Source organism: Moschus berezovskii, chromosome 17 (assembly GCF_049115385.1).
Source record: "Moschus berezovskii isolate FMDL1 chromosome 17, NW_MosBer_1.0, whole genome shotgun sequence".
Taxonomy (NCBI): Eukaryota; Metazoa; Chordata; class Mammalia; order Artiodactyla; family Moschidae; genus Moschus; species Moschus berezovskii.
The window spans coordinates 58,411,609-58,433,359 of NC_142476.1; the positions used below are offsets into that span (position 1 = coordinate 58,411,609).

Below are 21,751 nucleotides of genomic sequence, written 5' to 3' on the forward strand. Positions count from 1 at the left end.
AGAAAGTGATATATTCAAGAAAGAATATATTCAAAAATTCAGCTTTGCTGTATAATTAACTTGAGATGAGGGAGATAATGAAATACACTCCTGGGAAAAATGTATTCCTTTTAAAATCCCCACCCTCATTTGAAATAGTACAGTTAAACCAAAAAATTAAATCCACAGCTGTGCTTATTTTGGATACCTACCAAGAAACTTGTTCCATGATCATGTGAACGAAATCTGTACTGGGAAAACTTTTGCTTTCATATACAGTTGATTATTTGGAAACAACTGTTCCAAATTTTACCTTTATAATCTGCCATATACACTATTAATTAAATCTTGGGGAAAAAAAAGCAAATACATGTTGGAAAAAACCCCAATTTATAATACAACTTTTGCCTAAAACAGCATTAAAGAGTAAAAATTTTTTCATTAAGAAAAATGAAGATGACATTTCAAATATCAGTCATGTATTCTATATCTCAGTTTACTCTATATCTTCAAAAGACTTAGATTTGATGACAGACTTTTCTATAAATTGTCTAGGCAGTAAAGGTTACTGCTAAGTTTCCTCTGCCAGTTTATGAAAAATGTAAAGGCTGATTTGCTCGCTTTTGTAGAACTGTAAGACTTTGTTAAAACATAATTTTGTTTTACACCAACAAATCAATTAAGACTCAGATTCAAAGATTTATCAAGTACGTCCTTTGATCCAGTAACTGTACTAGATGCTTATACTTTCATACAAGCATGAGTGAAACAAAACAAGCATGCAAGAAACATGTTTCCCTGGAGGAAAGTTGAAGTTAAATGACTTAAGCAAGGTCACAAATCTAACAGTAGTAGACAGAAGCTATCTGAATTCAAACCTGGGTTTTCAGATACCAAGTTCTGGGCTTCTTCCACAACTACTCTCTGTATTTTTCTCAAGTATGCCTTAAACTGCTGCTGCTGCTAAGTCGCTTCAGTCGTGTCCGACTCTGTGCGACCCCATAGATGGCAGCCCACCAGGCTCCGCCGTCCCTGGGATTCTCCAGGCTAGTGATGTCAATTCCTACAGCTGAAGATTTGGCTGAAGAGTTTTTAAAATGATTGAAGGAGTGTATTTTTACCTACTAACATGTTTAATGACATTGTTTTTGCATAATAAACACTCACAGGTCATGCAAAATTCAATCTATTTTTAATCTACCTCTTATCTTCTTGCTGGCTACCAGTAGGTTCCAACCTTTTCTCCCCAAGAACTCCATAGGCAAGGAAGAATCAGTCAATTTACATTAAAATCAGAGACCAGAAATCAACTGACCCATCTAGAGGAATGATATAAATTCAATAAACTAACATAGATTAGAAATCCAGAATTAGAAAAGACAGTAAACTATTCTAGGCTCAATGCACAACTATGAATCTGAAAACCTTTGTCAAATATCACTAGAAGCAGAAAAAGGTGCACAAACTTGTCTCAGAGAACTGAAAACAGAACCTACAGGAGGGAGTGATGAAGAAAGCGGCTTGAGTTAAGGCTTTATAGGAGCCTGGAACCCAAATGTTTTTGATTCATCTTTTTTAGTTCACTTTATGACAACAATTTCTCTTGTTTCTGTGGTTCTTCTGTAATGAATTTAAGCATGTAACTGCCTAACTATAATATGCCCTTTAAAAACTACTTCTAATTAAAAAAAAAAAATACATGAACCCCAATGTTCATTCACGGCAGCACTATCTACAACAGCCAAGACATGGAACCAACCTAAATGTCCATCAACAGAGGAATGGATGAAGATGTGGTGTATACAGATATTACACACACACACAGGAATACTACTCAGCCATAAAAAAGAATGAAATAATGCCATCTGCAGCAACATGGATAGACTTAAGGATTATCATAGTGAGTGAAGTAAGTCAGAATGACAAATACCATATGATATCTATTATATGTATAATCTAAAATATGATACAAATAAACATTTATAAAACAGAAACAGACTCACAAACAGAAAAGAAATGCATGGTTACCAAAGGGGAAAGGTGGTGGATGAGGGATAAATTAGGAATCTATAGAGTTAGCAGATACAAACTATGATGTATAAAACAGATAAACAGCAAGGTCTACTATACAACACAGAGAACTATATTCAACATTCTGTGATAAATCATAATGAAAAAGAATATGAAAAACAGTATTTATATATGTATAGCTGAATTATTTTGTATACACCAGAAACACAACATTGTGAATCAACTACAATTAAAAAAAAAAAAAAGCAAACAACCTTTTGTGCTTATCATCACTACCTTTCCTCCTCTAATTCACTATAAATAAACTATTTGGGAGGTGGTATAATAGTATCAGTACAACAGATGAAAACCGAAATCAAAAAAAGTCTCAAAATATGTTTTGGACAAGGATATATTTTGTGAATGCATCAGAGAAGCACTTACTATTTAATAACAAGTTGCTAATTATTAGCCTGGATTATGCACTATTTCTTTTTACCTTCATGTTAAATTATAATGCTATTAAATATATCAGTACTGTGCAAAAGAACTATGATGATAGAAGGGCTTTGTATTAACATCTACACTGTCCAGTACCTGAGCCACAGGCCACATGTGAACTACTAAGCACTTGAAATATGGTAAATGCATTTGAGAAGATTTTTTGTTTAATTTTTATTAATTTAAATGCAAATATTCACCTACCGCTAATGGGTACCCTAGCTAGATCAACTTTATATAAACAGGAATCACAAGATTATTTACATTAAGGATGACTTCACTTAAATACTTCATACCTTTAGAATAGAAGCACACAAAACAGGAGGATGAAAATAATTTACATTGGAAAGAGAAATTCTGGTCTGACCAAATGAGCATGATATTTTCAGATAAAGGTATATAGAATTCATTCACACAAATTAGTAAATTACATGAGCAATCAAGCCTATCTTTGGCCAAAATTTTTCAATAGTCGCTTCAACTGTTACTATGTCCATAAGTTTGTTCTTTCACATATTATAATTCATTAAACAACTGATGCTTATAAAATTAGGTTCTTCATTATCAGAATATCACTTCAAAGAATACATTTTAAAGAAGTGATTGTGATCATTATATTTGAATGCTGTCAAACGGTAAACTTACTTTTTAAGAGTATATGATATATATACATAACAACAAAAAAAAGAAAGCAGTTTTATAGCAGAACTCAGTACGTATATTAGTAAATTTGGATTTCCAAGGCCAAAGTAACTTTTGGATTTTAAGCATGATACCCTTAGACAGCAGCTTATTTAAAAAATCTAGTTCTGACAACTAGCTCTTGTACACTAGCAAAGCTGGAATATAAATGAATCTAAGACTATCTTACCTTTCAGAATCTATGTCCTAAAATTAACTTTCAAATAAAGGGATAAATATATTATATGTCCTCAGAGCTTATTCTTTTTTAAATGTAAGTTTTTACATCTTGAAAATTTGTTGCCCAAAAAAATTGTTTACAACTGTTAAAAGTATGAAAAAAATTTTAAAAACCTTGAAAAAGAAAATAAAGTACACATAGTATATAGTTTACCTAAGAGAGCTTTCCTTCCTTGTTTTTGGTGTTAGGCTTTAAAGAACAGTTTGTTTTTGCTAACCAACTTCCTTACCTTTCAAACATTCTTGAATATCTTCTGACGGTTTACTGAATTTCTGTCCTCTCTCTTCCTCTCAACTGCCTTACTGAATCATGGTCAAAAATATCCTTATAATTGTAAACCCAATGATCTTTAACATTCCTATTATATCACCTCTTAATATCTCTGCCCATTCTTACCTTCTGGAAACATTACTTTGGTTTCTCTGACTTCTGTGGTCAGTCTCTACTTTCTCTTTAAATCTTTATTTTTAGGAGGTTAGTTCCCAATATATGTTCTCTTTGAGACTTCATTGAAGCCACTGCAACACAGGGATCCCAAACCCCTGGCCCATGGACAGGTACTGTCTGTAGCATGTTAGGAACCGGGCAGCACAGCAGGAAGTGAGCAGCGCAAGAATGATGAAGCTTCATCTGTATTTACAGCCGCTCCCCACTGCTCACATTACTGCCTCCTGTCAGGTCAGCAGAAGCATTAGATTCTCACAGGATTGCAAACCCCACTGTGAGGGATCTAGGTTGCCATACAAAAACTGTCTAAAATTGTCTTCCATGAAAACAGTCCTTGGTGCCAAAAAGATTGGGGGCAGATGCACTGGACTTCAAATACAGTTTATTAAGTGGCACATCTAAATTTCAAGCCAAAACCTCTTTTATAAGATATGGACCCGATCTCTAATTACTTGTAAATCATTTTCATTTCCAAGTCCCCAATCACCTGTCAGAATTAATCTGAAAAAAATTTGCATCTTTCCATCCTCTGAACAAAATCTGCCTTTCCTTCTGTTCTTTCTTGATAAATGGCAGTATCAACCACCCAGGTACTCCCTCTCCCAATCTCCCTTTTTTTTAGATAAATCATTGAAGAAATGTGTACACAAAAACATGTATTTTCTAGTACTTCAAAAAGACCCCTTCAATTTGGATTGACTGGACTGACAACATGGCAGAGAAGGGAATGGGGGGAATGGGCTGTAATTTAATGAAGAGAAAGAAATTTACAAAGTACTAGTGCACAGGAATTTTTGAAGAATTGATGTCTTTTGAACTGTGGTGTTGGACAAGACTCTGGAGAGTCCCTTGGACTTCAAGGAGTTCAAGCCATTCAATCCTGAAGGAAATCAGTCCTGAATATTCACTGGAAGGACTGATGCTGAAGCTGAAACTGCCAATACTTTGGCCACCTGATGTAAAGAACTGACTCACTGGAAAAGACCCTGATGATGAGAAAGATTGAAGGCAGGAGAAGAAGGGGACAACATAGGATGAGATGGGTGGATGGTATCACCAACTGGATGGACGTGAGTTTGAGCAAGCTCCGGGAGTTGGTGATGGACAGGGAAGCCTGGCGTGCTGCATTCCAGGGGGTTGCAAAGAGTCAGACACAACTGAGTGACTGAACTGAAACTGAGCACACAGGAAATACACAATGTTTTGATTTAGAATGCTGAGACTGGAGGAAAAAACTACAGATCGCACCCAGGAAAAAGAGAGAACAGGAAGAGCAAGTCAGAGATTAGAAATCCTAGTGACAAAACTAGACACGTGAAAATTCAAAGAAAGAAATGGTCGTCGGATAGTATCCTTTGATGAAACATCCATCTTATACAAACTTCATCATATCTTTGGTGAACAAGACTTATGAACTTGTAATTAACCTAAAATCCATTAGCAAAACAGTGCCAGATTCTATTAATGAATTACGTTCTGAATGTTATTAACAATAATCAGTAGACTTGCTTCTCCCAGACACTTAAAAGCCCATTCTCTTGTCCTCAGGCCACTCTCCCCAAATAAATGTCTAAATTTTACTTTATTTACCATTGATTTAATTGCATTCTATTTGTTCCCACCTCTCCAATTCACAAATTTTCAATTCTTTATTCCATATAGTAGATCCTTAACATCCTGGAATCTGTTACAGGAACCACTTAAAATCTTAATGTGGAACCGTGCTCTTTCACCACAAGCAAAGGCTCTTCTTATATTTGGTGAATGGCCCAACACAATTTTTCACATAAAAGAAGGGCAGGGGAATAGTGGAAGTGGAAGGTAGTGAGGTATTGAACTAAGAAGATATATTTCATTTGTGGGTTTGTGACTGAAGGAAATAGAAGAATCATTGGATTAGAGAAACAGTGTAGTCTACAGCCATACCACCCTGAACATGCCCAGTCTCATCTGATCTCAGAAGCTTAGCAGGGTCGGACATTGTTAGTACTTGGATAGGAGAAACAGTATGTTTCCTTCAATAGCTCTTCAGCTTAATCAAAAACAAAAACCAAACTATCTACCATTCCTCTTCAAAAGCACACACACACAGATGAACATACAAACAATGAATATCCTGTCTTCCTGTGTCACTGGTGTCAACTTTGTCAGCTAGCTATTTGCAGAAAAACTGAGCTCAGTAATACTCTTAGTCGCTCAGTCGTATCAGACTCTTTGAGACCCCATGGACTACAGCCCGCCAGGGTCCTCTGTCCATGGGGATTCTCCAGGCTAGAATACTGGAATGGGTTGCCATGCCCTCCTCCAGGGGATCTTCCCAACCCAGGGATTGAACCCAGGTATCCCGTACTGCAGGTGGATTCTTTACCATCTGAGCCACCAGGGAAGCACAAGAATACTAGAGTGGGTAGCCTATCCCTTCTCGAGGGGAACCTCTTGACCCAGGAATCAAACTGGGGTCTCTTGCATTGCAAGCAGATTCTTTACCAGCTGAGCTACGCAGGAAGCCCTAATACTGGAGTGAGTTGCCATGCCCTACTCCAGGGGATCTTTCCAGCCCAGGGATCGAACCCAGGTCTCCCATATTGCAGGCAGATTCTTTACTGTTTGAGCCACCAGGGAAGCCCATGGATACTGGACTGGGTATCCTATCCCTTCTCCAGGGATCTTCCCGACCCAGGAATCAAACGGGGGTCTCCTGCATTACAGGTGGACTTATAAGCAAGTGAAACAATAAGCTGAGCACCAGTGCATAATTGCTATGCTAGCTGAAGCTTTAATCCTCTCATAAAATATTTATCTATGCTTTGTATCACAGATATAAAGATCTTTTCCATCGGAATGTATATTTTATTAGTTTGCTAATTATGGCTGAAATGAAAGACAAAGTGTGAATGCATTTTTAGTTTTAAGTATGTTTTCAAATTGGTTAAACCACTGAAAAAGCTTTATTTTGGAATAATTTTAATCTTATAGAAGAGTGAAGAAATAGTACAGAAGACACACATGTCTGGTACCCAAATTCAGCAAATTTTAACTTTTTGCTACACTAGGTTTATCATTTTTGTTTTTTCCTCTATCTATGCTCACACTCATGGCAAGCCACTCCAGTACTCTTGCCTAGAAAATCCCATGGATGGAGGAGCCTGGTAGGCTGCAGTCCGTGGGGTCGCTAAGGGTCGGACATGACTGAGCGACTTCACTTTCACTTTTCACTTTCACACATTGGAGAAGGAAATGGCAACCCACTCCAGTGTTCTTGCCTGGAGAATCCCAGGGACGGGGGAGCCTGGTGGGCTTCCGTCTATGGGGTGACACAGAGTCAGACACGACTGAAGTGACTTAGCAGCAGCAGCATATACCAGCTGAGCCACCAGGGAAGCCCTCAGTTATATTACTGGAATAGAAAACAGTGTACTTCATTTTTAAACTACTGTTTAATATGACAGTGGTTACTACAAAATATTTCAAAAATACATTCAGAAAACTTAAACCTGAAACAATTCCAAATGATTTAAGAACCCTTTTGTGAAAAACATACCTCTACAGTTTACTTTGAAATGGATCAATGTAAGAGGGACTGGTGAATAGACAAAGGTTTATGGCCAGATATGTGATAAAACTAACAGAATGTTAATGGCAGAATCAAGATGGTAGGTATGTGAGGTGTCACTATGAAACTGTTTCAATTTCCTTGTATATGTTTAATAATTTTCATTAAAAAATAGTAGGAATAAAATCCAGAAGAATGATAATAAGTCACATACACACAGGCTGTGTATTTTACAACAAAAACTTATCTCACAAATTTACTCTGATGAAAAGGAATAAAATGAATAATTTAAAAAGTAGAAACTCTGAGACCAGTATATGTAAAATCTGAGGAATGTAACCAAAGGTGTACTGATAAAAATATTTACAGGCTTGTGTTTTCTCTGAACTAAAAGATAAACTGATCATTCAATAATTAGTAGAGATAAAGATTAAAGATTTTTACAATAATAAATTTAAAACATTAAAATAAAAATAACAAATGAAATGAGTTCATTCTTTAAAAAAAAATACTAAAACACTTGGCAGATTTTATTTTTTTTCATTCATTACAGATATTTTGGGCTTGATGGAACTTGAACCAAAACATTTCTTCTAATCTAACATTATCAAATGGTACCACACTTGTGGTGCTGGGAAGAGGATCACTAAACATAATTACAACTTTCATGTTTTTTATCTATCTAAAGAGTTTTTCAAAATAAACCTCTGATGTAGTTGGACTATTGCCAGCTTTATTTTATAAACAAAGAAACTGATCTTCTGAAATTAAGTGACATACCTTGTTCCTGTTGCTGTTTAGTCGCTAAGTCATGACAAGCTCAAGATCACACAAGTAATGCCTCAGGCAATTCCTGAAAACAAATTCTTCTCACTGCAACTGTCTCTCCTGTTCAAACCTCAGTAGCAGCAGTAGTCACATCCATCCACCTAGGAAAGAACTTCTTGTTGTTCAGTTGCTAAGTTGTGTCTGGCTCTTTGCAATCCCATGGACTGCAGCAAGCCGAGCCTTCACTATCTCCTGGTGTTTCCTCAAATTCATGTCCATTGAGTTGGTATTGGTATGCTATCTAACCATCTCATCCTCTGCCATTTCCCTCTTCTTTTGCCTTCAATCTTTCCCAGCATCAGGGTCTTTTGCAATGCGTCAGCTCTTTGCATCAGGAGGCCAAAGTATTGGAGTTTTAGCTTCAGCAACAGTCCTTTTAATGAATATTCAGGGTTGATTTCCTTTAAGATTGACTGGTTTGAACTCCTTGCAGTCCAAAGGACTCTCAAGAGTCTCGTCCAGTACCACAATTCAAAAGCATCAATTCTTTGGCTTAGCCTTCTTTATGGTCCAACTCTCACACCTATACATGACTACTGGAAAAACCATAGCTTTGCTATATGGACCTTTGTTGACAAAGTGATGTCTCTGCTTTCTAATACACTGTCTAGTTTTGTCAGGGGCTTCCCAGGTGGCACTAATGGTAAAGATCCGCGAATGCAAGAAACGTAAGAAAGCCAGGTTCTGTCCCTAAGTAGGGATGATCCCCTGCAGGAGGGCATGGCAACCCACTCTAATATTCTTGCCTGGGGAATCCCACGGACAGAGGAGCCTGGTGGGCTACAGTCCATAGAGACATGACTGAAATGACTTAGCACAGGTTTGTCATTGCTTTCCTTCCAAGGAGCAAGCATTTTTTAATTTCATGGCTGCAGTTACTTTCTCAAAGAGTGATATTACCTAACCGGTCTCTAAAACAGTAGCTCTCAAGATGCAGAATATTGTATAAAGAGGCTATCTTTGTGTAAAAGAGGGTAAATAGTATAAAAATATATACAGTATTTACTTAAATTGAAAAAAATTCACTGGAAGGATACATTAAAAAGTTACCTATTAGATTGGGAGAAGTGGTTAAGTCGGCAGATAAGGTGGATGGGTGAGAGGATTTTCACATTATTTTTCAAATAGTTTGATTTTTTTGGACCATTTTAATGTGCCATGTGAATGGCTACTTAAGAATAAATAAAAAATAGCAGCCCATCACTCTCTATCCCTTTATTCTGATTTACTTTTATTCACAGCATCTATGCTTGACTTTATATAATTATATAATGATTCATATCCACACCAGACAGTAAGCTTCAACCAACTCCCTTAGTACTAGAGGATATAATGATTTTCTCTTTAATTAAAACAAACAAACATTCAAATGGTTTTCATTATCCCTGTTGACACACACACAAAGGTGACCTTTTTCCTCCAGCATACTTTATGTAACTTTTTTTCTATTTATAAATTTGCATGGTATGTCCTTGGCTATATCCAATACACGCGCAGGATAAAGACATAAGAGGGCTTGCTTGTTAAATTTATAAATGTCAAAAAGCCAGGAAGAGAAGCTAATCCCTTGGATGACAGAATCATTATTCAAGAAGATCTCAAGTTTTAACTACCTTCAATTAGATGATATTCAAAAGGGCTAAAGGTAAACATTGCTTAAAAACATTATCTACATGTATATTCAGAATGGGAAAGATCCTAACATAAAAAAGGTGCATGTTTATATTGACTGCATCAGTGATTTCCAGGCAAATTTTTCTAAGAAACAGAATGGGAAATAACAGAAGGCCAACTTTTTATTGTTAAGAACACAAAAACAAAACCCAAAGATTAACATCAAAAGAAACTTACTACCTACCAACACTATCATTTTATAAAAAAAAGGCCATTTTAACATTAGAAAAGTAGAAACACAGAATGTAAAAAAGAAAATAATCCCTTGAATTGGATAAATATAACTTGAAAAGCCACATAGCATTTTTCTGCTTAGAACTGGTAAGATATTACTGTTGTTGGAGTTAACACAATTTTAGACTGTAAACACAACTGTATGGCTTGAATTAAGGAAAGGGATAATTTCACTACACTGCGTTCAGACCACAACTGCAGAACTAAATGTGGAAACAGAATCAGAACAAAAAAGAACGGCACTGAAGAAACGGACTGATAGATATCTAGTGACAGAGATGAGGAAGGTAAAGGAAACTGGATCATATGAAGTTGTAGAGGTTGCAGAGTTAATTCAGAAAAGGGAAAACTTGGCAGAGAACCACTATATTGAGAAAAACCTTACTGTATCCGACAAAAGAAGTATAACCAATGGAATAAGTTACATAGTAAAGCAGATACTAGCTCAGTTTAAATAAGAGCTTTCTATTATAATTTTCAAAAGCTAAATCAGCCATCCTATGGCCATTTGTTCATGGAAGCGTTGCTCATGGAGAAGGTGGGCTCAGTAAGATCTCAGGGATTAGTAATAAATGGCACATCATTTGAGATGACTTCTAAAGTCTCCTCTGATTCTAAAATAATGTGAATTAGAAGGAAATAAATGATATTTTTTTAAGCTTACTGAAAAAGATAAGTGAAAACAATTTTGGCTTCAGTCAAAAGACTTTCAGTTAATAGACTTTACCACTGAGTAATGAATGACACAGAAGCAAAATTATTCACTAACTCAGGACCTCAAGTATTTTCAACTTTAAGTGTAAAATAATACCTTACTTACACGAGGGCTGCATGAGTTACACAGAGACACACAAAATGCCTGGCACTTTGTTGGTACTCAATACACACTAAGTATTACTCGTTGCCTGCAGAATCCCATGAAAAGAGGAGCCTGGTGGGCTATAGTCCGTGGGGTTGCAGAGTCAGGACACGACTGAACAACTAAGCACACACACACGTTACTCATGTATTCAGTAAATATTATGTTCCAAAGTGTAGTATTTTCTATATTATGTGTTAGCCACCAATACACTTAAACAATAACTTGTTCTCTGCTGTGTTTTTTGTTTTTCAAACCTATGCAGTGCATGCTTGGAATTCATTTCTACTTCTATGCTTCACATAATCTCTACTGGATCAAAGAAATTTCTATAACCTTGCTTTTGTTGGTTTCCTTTCTACCTCTGAACAGGAGTGGGGTTTACTTTAGAACATATCAGCTATGTCATTCATTTTGCCCCCAAAATATAATATACTTTTGCATAATCATTTCAACTAAACTATATATCCAATTTAATCAAGCATACCACCAGAGGGCAAGGAGATCAAATCAGTCAATCGTATAGGAAATCAACCCTGAACATTCACTAGAAAGGTTGATGCTGAAATTGAAGCTCCAATACTCTGGACACCTGATGCGAAGAGCTAAATCATTGGAAAAGACCCTGATGATGGGAAAGATTGAGGGCAGGAGGAGAAGGGGCCAACAGAGGATGAGATGGTTGGATGGCATCACCAACTCAATGGACATGAGTTTGAACAAACTCCGGGAGATAGTGAAGGACAGGGAAGACTGGCACGCTGCAGTCCATACAGTTGCAGAGAGTCAGACTTGACTTAGTAACCAAACAACAACTACCGACAGATGTTTTCTTACACTTTTAGACAGCCTACACTGGCTAACTCATTGCTGAGCACTTCCCTCGAGAAATATTTGAGTAAATAAAGACCCATTTCACCAAGGGTAGTCATTAGAAATCTTAGTTATTAACAAAAGTTTATGAAATAAAAATAGTCTGAGGTTTCTCCCCGTTAGAGGAAACTCATTTCTTACTGAAACACATCAACACTTAATGCTTCAGTCAATAACATTTATCCACCAAATTTTTTTCAGACAGTATGCAATCCTTTTTTTACATACTTGTAGAATAATTCACAACTATACAGATATTTCAGTTGGCAGTTTAATATCATGCTGTCTGTTAGATATTTATAAGCACAATATACTGCTTATCCCCCCAATGTCCATGATAAAGAAGAAAAGAAAATCACTACACATTAATTAAAATAGCACGTTACTTTTCAGGGACAGAATTTTGTTGAGTAAAAATCATACTGACAACAAGTTTAAACATATACAGTATTTAGTACCAGATGAGTGATAGCTGATCACTATCAGATGCAACAATAAAACTAGTTTCAGGAGGCTTTTGGGTTTTTTTAAAGAGATAAAAGGAAACAAGAAACTGATACTTGGAACAAATAAAACAAATCCTTAAGCACAGGGTTTTTAAAATCACCTAGATATTCATACTAATAGACACAATGAATTATAATTTTATAGTGTAAAGTTGAAAAACATGCAGATGGTTATTTAATTCCATAATAAAGTAATTTTAGCACACCATTAAATTAAAAAGTAGAATACATTTCAAGTTTGATTTAATTCCACATGGTGAATTTAATTACAGATTATTTTTAAGTAAGATGAAATTTAAGAAACATAGTAATTCTCTTTTAAAAGTCTATCAAAATACAATGTAGAACTAAAAGGTAAAAAGTATAAGACAATAAAACCACTTTATGGCAAAATCAACTGAATAAAAGAGCATAATTTTAATAAAAAAGTTCAACGTGAATTTTCTTCCCTCAAACAGTAAGCTCTTGTTTAACCTGAATATAACAAAATTCACTGAATTTAAGAACAATGAACTTCATGAGTTCCTATGGGGCAATTTCATTTTTAAGTTTATAGAGTTGATCATACTATAAAATAGTATTGAATAGCAGAAGATAACATTAAAATATGGTTATTAATATGAAGTAGGGGGAAAATTCCAACAGTTTCTGCTTTTATGAAAAGTCCACTTTAAGGCAACTTTTCCTGTATCAGAAAGTTAATTTATGAAACTAAAGTTCCTCTTCATTAGTATTACTTTTACATCAAAAGAAAAAGACTAGACTAATACAACTATGAGGTATTAATAAACTTGACTGTCACAGGACAACTCAAAGAGCATGCAGAAAAGCATTCCATAATTTTGACAGGGTAGCGGGACCAAGGGACACAGATAAAAGAGCACATTGCAAAAAAGACCTTCGTTTTATCTGACTCTGCCTTTCATTAGCAGCTGAGCTTGGACTGACAAATCAGTTGACTTTCCAAGTTTTAATGTCTTCCTCTGTCAAGATTTTTCAGTTTTAAAACAAAAAATAAAAATTCTACAAAATTTACAAAGTTACGAAAAAGTAAAAGCAGCACTGGTTTTACTATTTAAATGGCAGGAAAATACAAAATGGTTTGTAACGTGCAATGTAGTATTTCCAGAGTAGAATTCCTAAATCATTGCACATGCCCCGCTAAGGTTATATTAGTGAAGATCTGGATACTGTATTCATAATGTAACTCTCTCCTTTCACATCATTCCTCCACCGGGTCCTCCCCTTCCAGCTTCAGTTTCTTTTGCTGGTTTTCATGCCAGCAAACGACTGTATGCACTGCTTAACAATAAAATCATTTTAAACGATGCATTTTCAATCAAGTGCATCTACTTCACTACATTTCTCCCAAGCGGGTAAATTTTCATTAAGAGAATAAAAACATGCATTAAAAAATTCAGAAACAGAAATGTACCAGGCCTATTTTTTATTTTGAATGCTTAAAAAACAAAACCGCAAGATGTATCCTACCCTATTCCCTTAGGAACGTTGAATGCGTTACCCACCCAATGAAAAAACATTCTGCTGGTTCATCTTCCTGCTACACAAACAGCTTTGTCGTCAGGCCCTTCCTAGTCCTTTCTTCATCGTGATCTAGTAATTTTACATGAATCACCTTGGCAATGCTTGGACAGGCACTGTCCCTGTCTTCCTGGAGCTTACATTCTCAAAAAAAAAAAACCAAAAACCAAAAAACTCCGCTAAACACTAAAAAAAAAATCAACAGATTTTATGACTTAGGATCCAAATCCCACATCTTCCCGCCCCTGGTTAGGCAGCTGCTAATTCTTCTTTCCCTGGCAGAAATGAAGGCACCCATACCAAAGCCCACATTTGAATCTCAGGACAATGAAGTCGACAGGAAGCCACTCTCTCCTCCCCCGGGTTACTACGGAGCCACAGCCTGCGCGGGTGCTGTGGCCCGGCGGGCTGAGTGACACCACATCTTCCACGCCCTCCCACCACGTCCAAAACGCTCTTCGCCAGACCTCTCCAAACCGCCCCACACCCCAAAACCAACCACACAAAAAGGGTCGACACCCGGAGCTGCTCAGACTGGGAAAAACCCCTTCTCCAGCTGCAGCGCAGCCATCGCCTCCACTGCTCCGCCCGCACCCCCGCAAACAGCTCGGGCGGAGGGGGCTGCACAAAGCCAGGACAGCCAGAGACGACCCAATACGTGGACACCAGCAGGGGAAGCCGGGCCGCTGGACCGGGGGACGCGGGGCTGGAGGGGGGGACTATGGGGGATGGGCGTCCCCGCCGAGTCCCAGGCCCGGGGGAGGGGGCGGCGCGCGGAGCCGTGGGGACGCGCCCCTCGCCGCTGGCCCGCACCCTCGCCCGCTGCGGGCCGCGCCCGAGCCCCCGCTGCAAACCCGAGGAGCAGGGTGTGGAAAGGCGGCGGCGACGGCATCAGAGCGCATCACTTACCCCTCACTGCTGAGAGGGACCGGACGGGGGGGCGGGGCGCGCCGCGTCCCGTGAGTCTTTCGCAAGCGTCCTCCCCCACCCTGTCGCCGCCGCCGCCGCCGCCGCCGCCGCCGCCGCGGTCGAGCTCTGGGCCCCTCGGCGCTCCTGGGCAATAACGTTATTCCACACACGCTCCGCACATAGCGGTAACGGCAAGGAGCGGCCGCTCAGTGCGCAGGCGCCTGGGGAGAGGGCGAGGAGCCCGGCCCTACCCCTGCTCCGGCCCAGTCCCGGCGAACTTCTACTGCGCAGGCGCCGAGCACAGACAATGAAAAGGAGTTGTGCGGGGGGGGTCTCAACCACAGGCCTCTCCAGCTGCTGACTGCGCAGGCGTACGCCGAAGACCTGCTTCAACAATGAACAGGACCCGGGCTTTAGCGGGGACCGCAACGGGCTGGGACTACAGTTCCCAGCGGGCAGTGCGCCAACTCCAAGCTGCTGTCGGGTCGCTGGGCTTGATAAGATTGCTAGTGTCAGCCGCTTCCTCGATCTACGCCGTTTGGGAAATTCAGAGCTTCTTTTTCTTGAAAATTTATTTAATAGTGTTGAGAGATGTTGAGGCTGAAGGTGTAGGAGCTCGTTATTTGCGTTCTTGAGAATCCTCAAGGATCAACTGCATATTAGTGAATTTAGAAGGATAAATAAAGCCTCTCCACGAGCCCGTTCTGTCAGTTAGGTGGTCCAGACAGCAGGATGGGATGAAGGCAGGACTAAGCCTGACTGGGCTACAGAAATGGGCGGAGCCTCCAAGCAGTCTCTTGGCAACCGGATCTGGTCGCCAAACCGCCAAAGCATGAGCTTCGAGCGCGTTGCCCTCTGGGAATTGTAGTCTTTGGGCGGGTTCGTAGGAACTTCGAGGCTGTAGACTTAGATACTGAGGACTACAGCTTCCGACGTCCACCACGAGGGCCCGAGGGTGGAAAAAGGCCCGAAATCTCCGGGATTCCTTGCTTCCCTGTGACAGCAGCTGCAGGAAGCAGGCGGGCGCATCGTGGGGGCTGAGGCCTCTTATTCTTGGAGGGGAGGACACTGGACACTTCCCCACGCATCTCCCATCTCTGGCCCCCGAGTGTGTGCATGGCGAAGTCCCCGGAGAACTCTACCCTGGAGGAGATTCTGGGGCAGTATCAACGTAGTCTCCGGGGTGAGTTTCTCGAACCTCTGTGCCCTAGCCCCTTGATACCAGGACCTCGTGACTGGGAGCTGACCTGGTGCGATTCTTGACACCTTGGTTCAGCCTTTGCCAGACTGCAGAGAAAGAAGATGGATGTTGCTGTGGAAGGATTAAATAGTTGTGTTTGTTTTTACGTTTAAGCAGCGTTGTTTCCCATGATTCCCATAGCGAACTGAACCAACTCCCTGATTGTCTTGGGCATCTTTTTTACCCGAGGTTCGCACAAACTCTAGGATGGCTCTATGCCTGTTGTGTCCAGTTCTCATTCCTCTTTTTATAATCCAGTAAATTCCTGATGCACTCTTTACACATTCAAATTATGTGTAAAATTGAATGTGATTTATTGGACCCGGGGGGCGGGGGGGAACCCGCTAATAATTATTTTAATCACAATAGCTTCTATTTAGTGGTCTATCCTATTTACGTATATTAAATCACTTAAAACTTACAACCTTATGACTGTCCCTCTTCTACACATGGAGAAATAGAGGTCAAAGAGGCTAAGTTAGGCCAAAGCCAACATAGCTGGTTATTGGCAGAGCCAGGTATTAAATTCAGTCAGACTTGTCTGCCTTGAAAGCCTATGTTTGTCTTTATTAATCATGTCTCAATTACTGAAACTTTATTTAGTTAATTCAGATTTTCTTACTATAGTACCTGATGAGTATCATGAGAAAATCTGAATTAACTAAAGTTTCACTAATAGTAATCATGACATCATTAATAAAAGTGACATACTTGTAGATAGTCTTATCATCTTGAACATCATATATAACATCTAGAAAACCTCATTTCTCTTATTTTAAGGTGGAAGTTATGATATTGTCTACATGGTTCTTCTGAGGAGCAAACGAAATAATTCAAATAAAGCAGTGCTTCTTCAGATTTTTTTTTAAACTCTTAGCCATAAGTAAAAATATATTTTATATGGGGTGTATACATATAGGCTAGGGGCTTCCCTGGTGACTTAGTGGTAAAGAACTTGCCTGCCAATGCAGGAAACACAGGAGATGGGAGTTGGATACCTGGGTCGGAATGGTTCCCTGGAGGAGGAAATGGAAACCCACTCCAGTTTTCTTGCCTGGGAAATCTCATGGACAGAGGAGTTTGGTGGTCTACAATCCATACAGTAGCAAAGAGTTGGACACAACTTAACCAGTGAGCATGCGTGCATGCATACAGGCTAAAAGTTTCATTAAAGAATATTTATTTTACTAGAAGTAATTCACTCTACTTTCCTTTGCATTTTCTTAACCCTTTAGGTCATGACCAACAGCTTTAAAAACATTTAAAGCATTTAAAACGTTGACTCATTTATTAATTTAGTGCCTACTATACGTTAGACATACCACATGCTGGGGATATCATAAGGAACTAGACAAAGTGACTGTCCTCAAGGAGACTTTGGATTAATGGGGTAAATAGCTACAGATTATCACGATAAAAAAACAGAAGTGTAAAGATCAGCACTTGACACATAAGCCCTCATTAAATGTTAGCTGCAATTTATGATTGGTACTTGTGGCAAAGTGAAGATTTTTTGAGGGGATAAGAGACTTGAATGTAGTGAGTCTAGACTTTGAAAGGTTATTACATATTGTTTCCATCTGTCAGCAGTGTTATAAACTGTCAACATTCTCAGTATTCAAACTGCAAGAGTAAAATCATTGGTCTGGATGAATATCTTCATCAGCCTACTGATGTTTCAAGAGGTATCAGATACAGAAATAACCACTTCTAACTTTTCATTTGAAAACAAGAAAATACTGTGAAGAATGATAGTACCAGTGGCATTTAATTTTTGAGGTTGGTTAAAAAAAAAATTCTGTTTTCCATTATGTACCTCCCAGTTCTTCTCCTTTAACCTTAGTATAAACCTTTATTTAAACACTAGAGACTATTTAATATTAGGCATTTTGATGCAGTTAATTTCAAACTGTTATAGTACTATATTTAATACCCACAATACTGCTTTCAGTAATTATAGAGTGAAGAGTTCTTATTCAAAGGTAAGATGTTGTAAAATGAAATAAAAAGTTAGTGTTATAACGATATAAGATAATGAAAACATAATCAAGATCAAACTTCTGTGTCAAGTGCTGAAAACATAATCAAGATCAAACAAAGAGAAAAGTTTGTTATTAATTTTAAATGATAGTTTTAACAATAAATTGAGAAATGCAACTAGGAAATTTTCATGGGTTTTCAGCACTTATCATTTATTTAGTAGCATTTTAATTTTTATATTTATTTATTAGTTTATGTAACAGCTTATGGAAGGAAACAGAACTAATACTGAACAGAAGCACGATCAGAAGTTCTTCACTTCACACATTATAAATGACCACTTTTAGACAGGATAATTCTGTTTAAAGTAAAAATGTGTGTTTCTGAATAAACCCAGTATGGTGGCATTATTTTGTATATGAAACTTCATTATTTTAAGCGTTTGTGTCTGACAACTCTAGAACTGTTTTACTATACAATCAGATAAAATGCAAAATGTTAAGTTCTTTTGGTTTTTTTCTATTCACCATTACTTCCCCAAAATGTCTTGTCTCGTTCATTCTTAAAGAAAAGGTCATAAATATTCTTGATCTTTCCTACAAGTTATTTCTCTGGTTAACTCAATAACTATACATGTAATCATTACTAATTCTTTCATTTGTATCTTGCCAGGAAGTGGACATGTAAAACTGCAAAATGATTTTACAATTTCCCCATGATAGTGTCTTGTTTTTATAGCTTTTCCTCATTTCTTTAATATAATTTTTGGAAATATTCTGTTAATAGTAAATGAAGAACTTGAAGTTCTGATGTAAAAAGCAAAGTCAGTGTTGCTTTCTTGCTTTTGAAACTTAAGTGAATTCTTGCCTCTCCTTGAGTCTGATGATCCCATGGCAGCCATGGAAGTAGAGCCATCTACAGACTCCATACTCACCACTGATTCTTTCCCTGATGCCTTTCACATGTAGTCACCCTCTGGTGACCCAAAAAAAATTAGGGTTAGGGTTAGGGTTATCCTCTGGAGATAACTCCTGCTTTGGATTGTCTGTGCCCTCACTGAGAATTGGAATGGTTGATCAGTTCAGTTCAGTCGCTCAGTTGTGTCCAACTCTCCGCGACCCCATGAATCAGAGCACGCCAGGCCTCCCTGTCCATCACCAACTCCCGGAGTACACTCAAACTCATGTCCACAGAGTCGGTGATGCCATCCAGCCATCTCATTCTCGGTCGTCCCCTTCTCCTCCCGCCCCCAACCCTTCCCAGCATCAGAGTCTTTTCCAGTGAGTCAACTCGTCGCATGAGGTGGCCAAAGTATTGGAGTTTCAGCTTTAGCATCAGTCCCTCCAATGAACATCCAGGATTGATCTGCCTTAGAACGGACTGGTTGGATCTCCTTGCAGTATAAGGGACTCTCAAGAGTCTTCTCCAACACCACAGTTCAAAAGCATCGATTCTTCGGCGATCAGCCTTCTTCACAGTCCAACTCTCACATCCATACATGACCACGGGAAAAACCATAGCATTGACTAGACGGACCTTGGTTGGCAAAGTAATGTCTCTGCTTTTTAATATACTATCAAGGATAGTCATAACTTTCCTTCCAAGGAGCAAGCATCTTTTAATTTCATGGCTGCAATCAGCATCTGCAGTGATTTCGGAGCCCAAAAAAATAAAGTCTGACACTGTTTCCACTGTTTTTCCATCTATTTCCCATGAAGTGATGGGACCAGATGCCATGATCTTTGTTTTCTGAATGTTGAGCTTCAAGCCAACCTTTTCACTCTCCTCTTTCACTTTCATCAAGAGGCTTTTGAGTTCCTCTTCACTTTCTGCCGTAAGGGTAGTGTCATCTGCATATCTGAGGTTATTGATATTTCTGATATTGATTCCAGCTTGTGCTTCTTCCAGCCCAGCGTTCCTCATGATGTACTCTGCATATAAGTTAAATAAGCAAGGTGACAATATACAACCTGGACGTACACCTTTTCCTATTTGGAACCAGTCTGTTGTTCCATGTCCAGTTCTAACTGTTGCTTCCTGACCTGCATACAGGTTTCTCAAGAGGCAGGTCAGGTGGTCTGGGATTCCCATGTCTTTCAGAATGTTCCACAGTTTATTGTGATCGACATAGTCAAAGGCTTTGGCATAGTCAATGAAGCAGAAATAGATGTTTTTCTGGAACTCTCTTGCTTTCTCCATGATCCAGCGGATGTTGGCAATTTGATCTCTGGTGCCTCTGCCTTTTCTAAAACCTGCTTGAACATCTGGGAGTTCACGGTTTACATACTGCTGAAGCCTGGCTTGGAGAATCTTGAGCATGACTTTACTAGCGTGTGAGATGAGTTCAATTGTGCGGTAGTTTGAGCATTCTTTGGAATGGTTGATGCTAAAGCTGAAACTGCAATACTTTGGCCACCTCATGCGACGAGTTGACTCACTGGAAAAGACTCTGATGCTAGGAAAGGTTGGGGGCGGGAGGAGAAGGGGACGACAGAGAATGAGATGGCTGGATGGCATCACTGACTCTGTGGACATGAGTTTGAGTGAACTCCGGGAGTTCGTGATGGACAGGGAGGCCTGGCGTGCTGTGATTCATGGGGTCGTGGAGAGTCGGACACGACTGAATGACTGAACTGAACTGAACTGAACTGAAAGACTCTTCTTCAAAGTAACAGTTCTGGCAAACCAACTAGAAAGCTTCATTGCCCTACAGATCTGTAATGTATGCTTACATAGTAGATGTTCTAAAAGTTTGTTTTCAGTGGTGAGCATATCCTAGGTATCCTGGGAGTCACAGTTTAATCTAGAACGAAAAGGGACTTGCCCAAATATGGTTAAGTGTTCATTCACTCTTTCAGTTCAGTTCAGTTGCTCAGTCGTGTCCGACTCTTTGCGACCCCATGAATCACAGCACGCCAGGCCTCCCTGTCCAACACCAACTCCCGGAGTTCACTCAAACTCATGTCCGTCAAGTCGGTGATGCCATCCAGCCATCTCATTCTCTGTCGTCCCCTTCTCCTCCCACTCCCAACCTTTCCCAGCATCAGAGTCTTTTCCAGTGAGTCAGCTTGTCGCGTGAGGTGGCCAAAGTATTGGAGTTTCAGCTTTAGCATCAGTCCTTCCAATGAACGCCCAAGATTGATCTCCTTTAGAATGGACTGGTTGGATCTCCTTGCAGTCCAAGGGGCTGTCACTCAGTCTTTAGGCATCTAAAATTCAAGACCCACAGAATTATATTGGTAATTGTGAAGTATAGCAAATGCCCCTCCTCTAAATTTAACACATCATAGTACAAGGTCATGAGTTATAAAATAAGCTAATTCTATTATAGTATAACAGAAGATTCAGGCTGTTTAAATTCTATACACTTGAATGTAGGAATATGATGTTAGAAGGCAAGAACTTGTTAGAAATTCAGTGTCCCAGCCTTAACAACTGAATCCTGTTTCGAATGTTGCTGCAGTGTTAGCTGTGGATTCAGTTTTACAGCTGTATACATTAGTCACCTATTCTCCAACTTCCTGGCCACCTTTGATTGAGTGGGCATAAAGAAATGGAACAAACTTATACTGAAACAGAAATGCATCATTTACTTTCTGTATGCATTTTATATGGTAATTCCTCCTTTTTCTTTCAACGTTTTGTTATTTTAGGCTCTAGATTGAATTTATGGAAGAGTATGATGGAGTCCAAG

General features: G+C 39.0%; 2 protein-coding genes across 21 annotated transcripts in view; one reads left to right on the forward strand and one right to left on the reverse strand.

The window, feature by feature from the left end:
* The window catches only part of CEP170 (centrosomal protein 170), a 137,078-nt gene extending 121,977 nt beyond the window's left edge, over window positions 1–15,101 (reverse strand). For all 13 annotated transcript variants that reach the window (XM_088845495.1, XM_055419716.2, XM_055419715.2 and 10 more), the window contains exon 1: window positions 14,838–15,101. The gene's annotated coding sequence lies outside the window, so the exon portion shown is untranslated. The remainder of the gene's footprint in view (window positions 1–14,837) is intronic.
* Window positions 15,102–15,819: 718 nt separating this feature from the next.
* SDCCAG8 (SHH signaling and ciliogenesis regulator SDCCAG8) overlaps window positions 15,820–21,751 on the forward strand; it is a 280,184-nt gene continuing 274,252 nt past the window's right edge. For 6 of the 8 annotated variants that reach the window (XR_016039634.1, XM_088845497.1, XM_088845499.1 and 3 more), the window contains exon 1: window positions 15,821–16,020. Coding sequence is in view for 6 of the 8 variants with exons in the window: in XM_088845497.1 (XP_088701623.1) it covers window positions 15,954–16,020 (67 nt within the window). In the remaining 2 variants the exon portion in view is untranslated. Of the gene's footprint in view, window positions 16,021–21,751 lie in introns of all 8 variants that reach the window. The other 2 variants (XM_088845502.1, XM_088845501.1) reach the window with 2 other exon arrangements.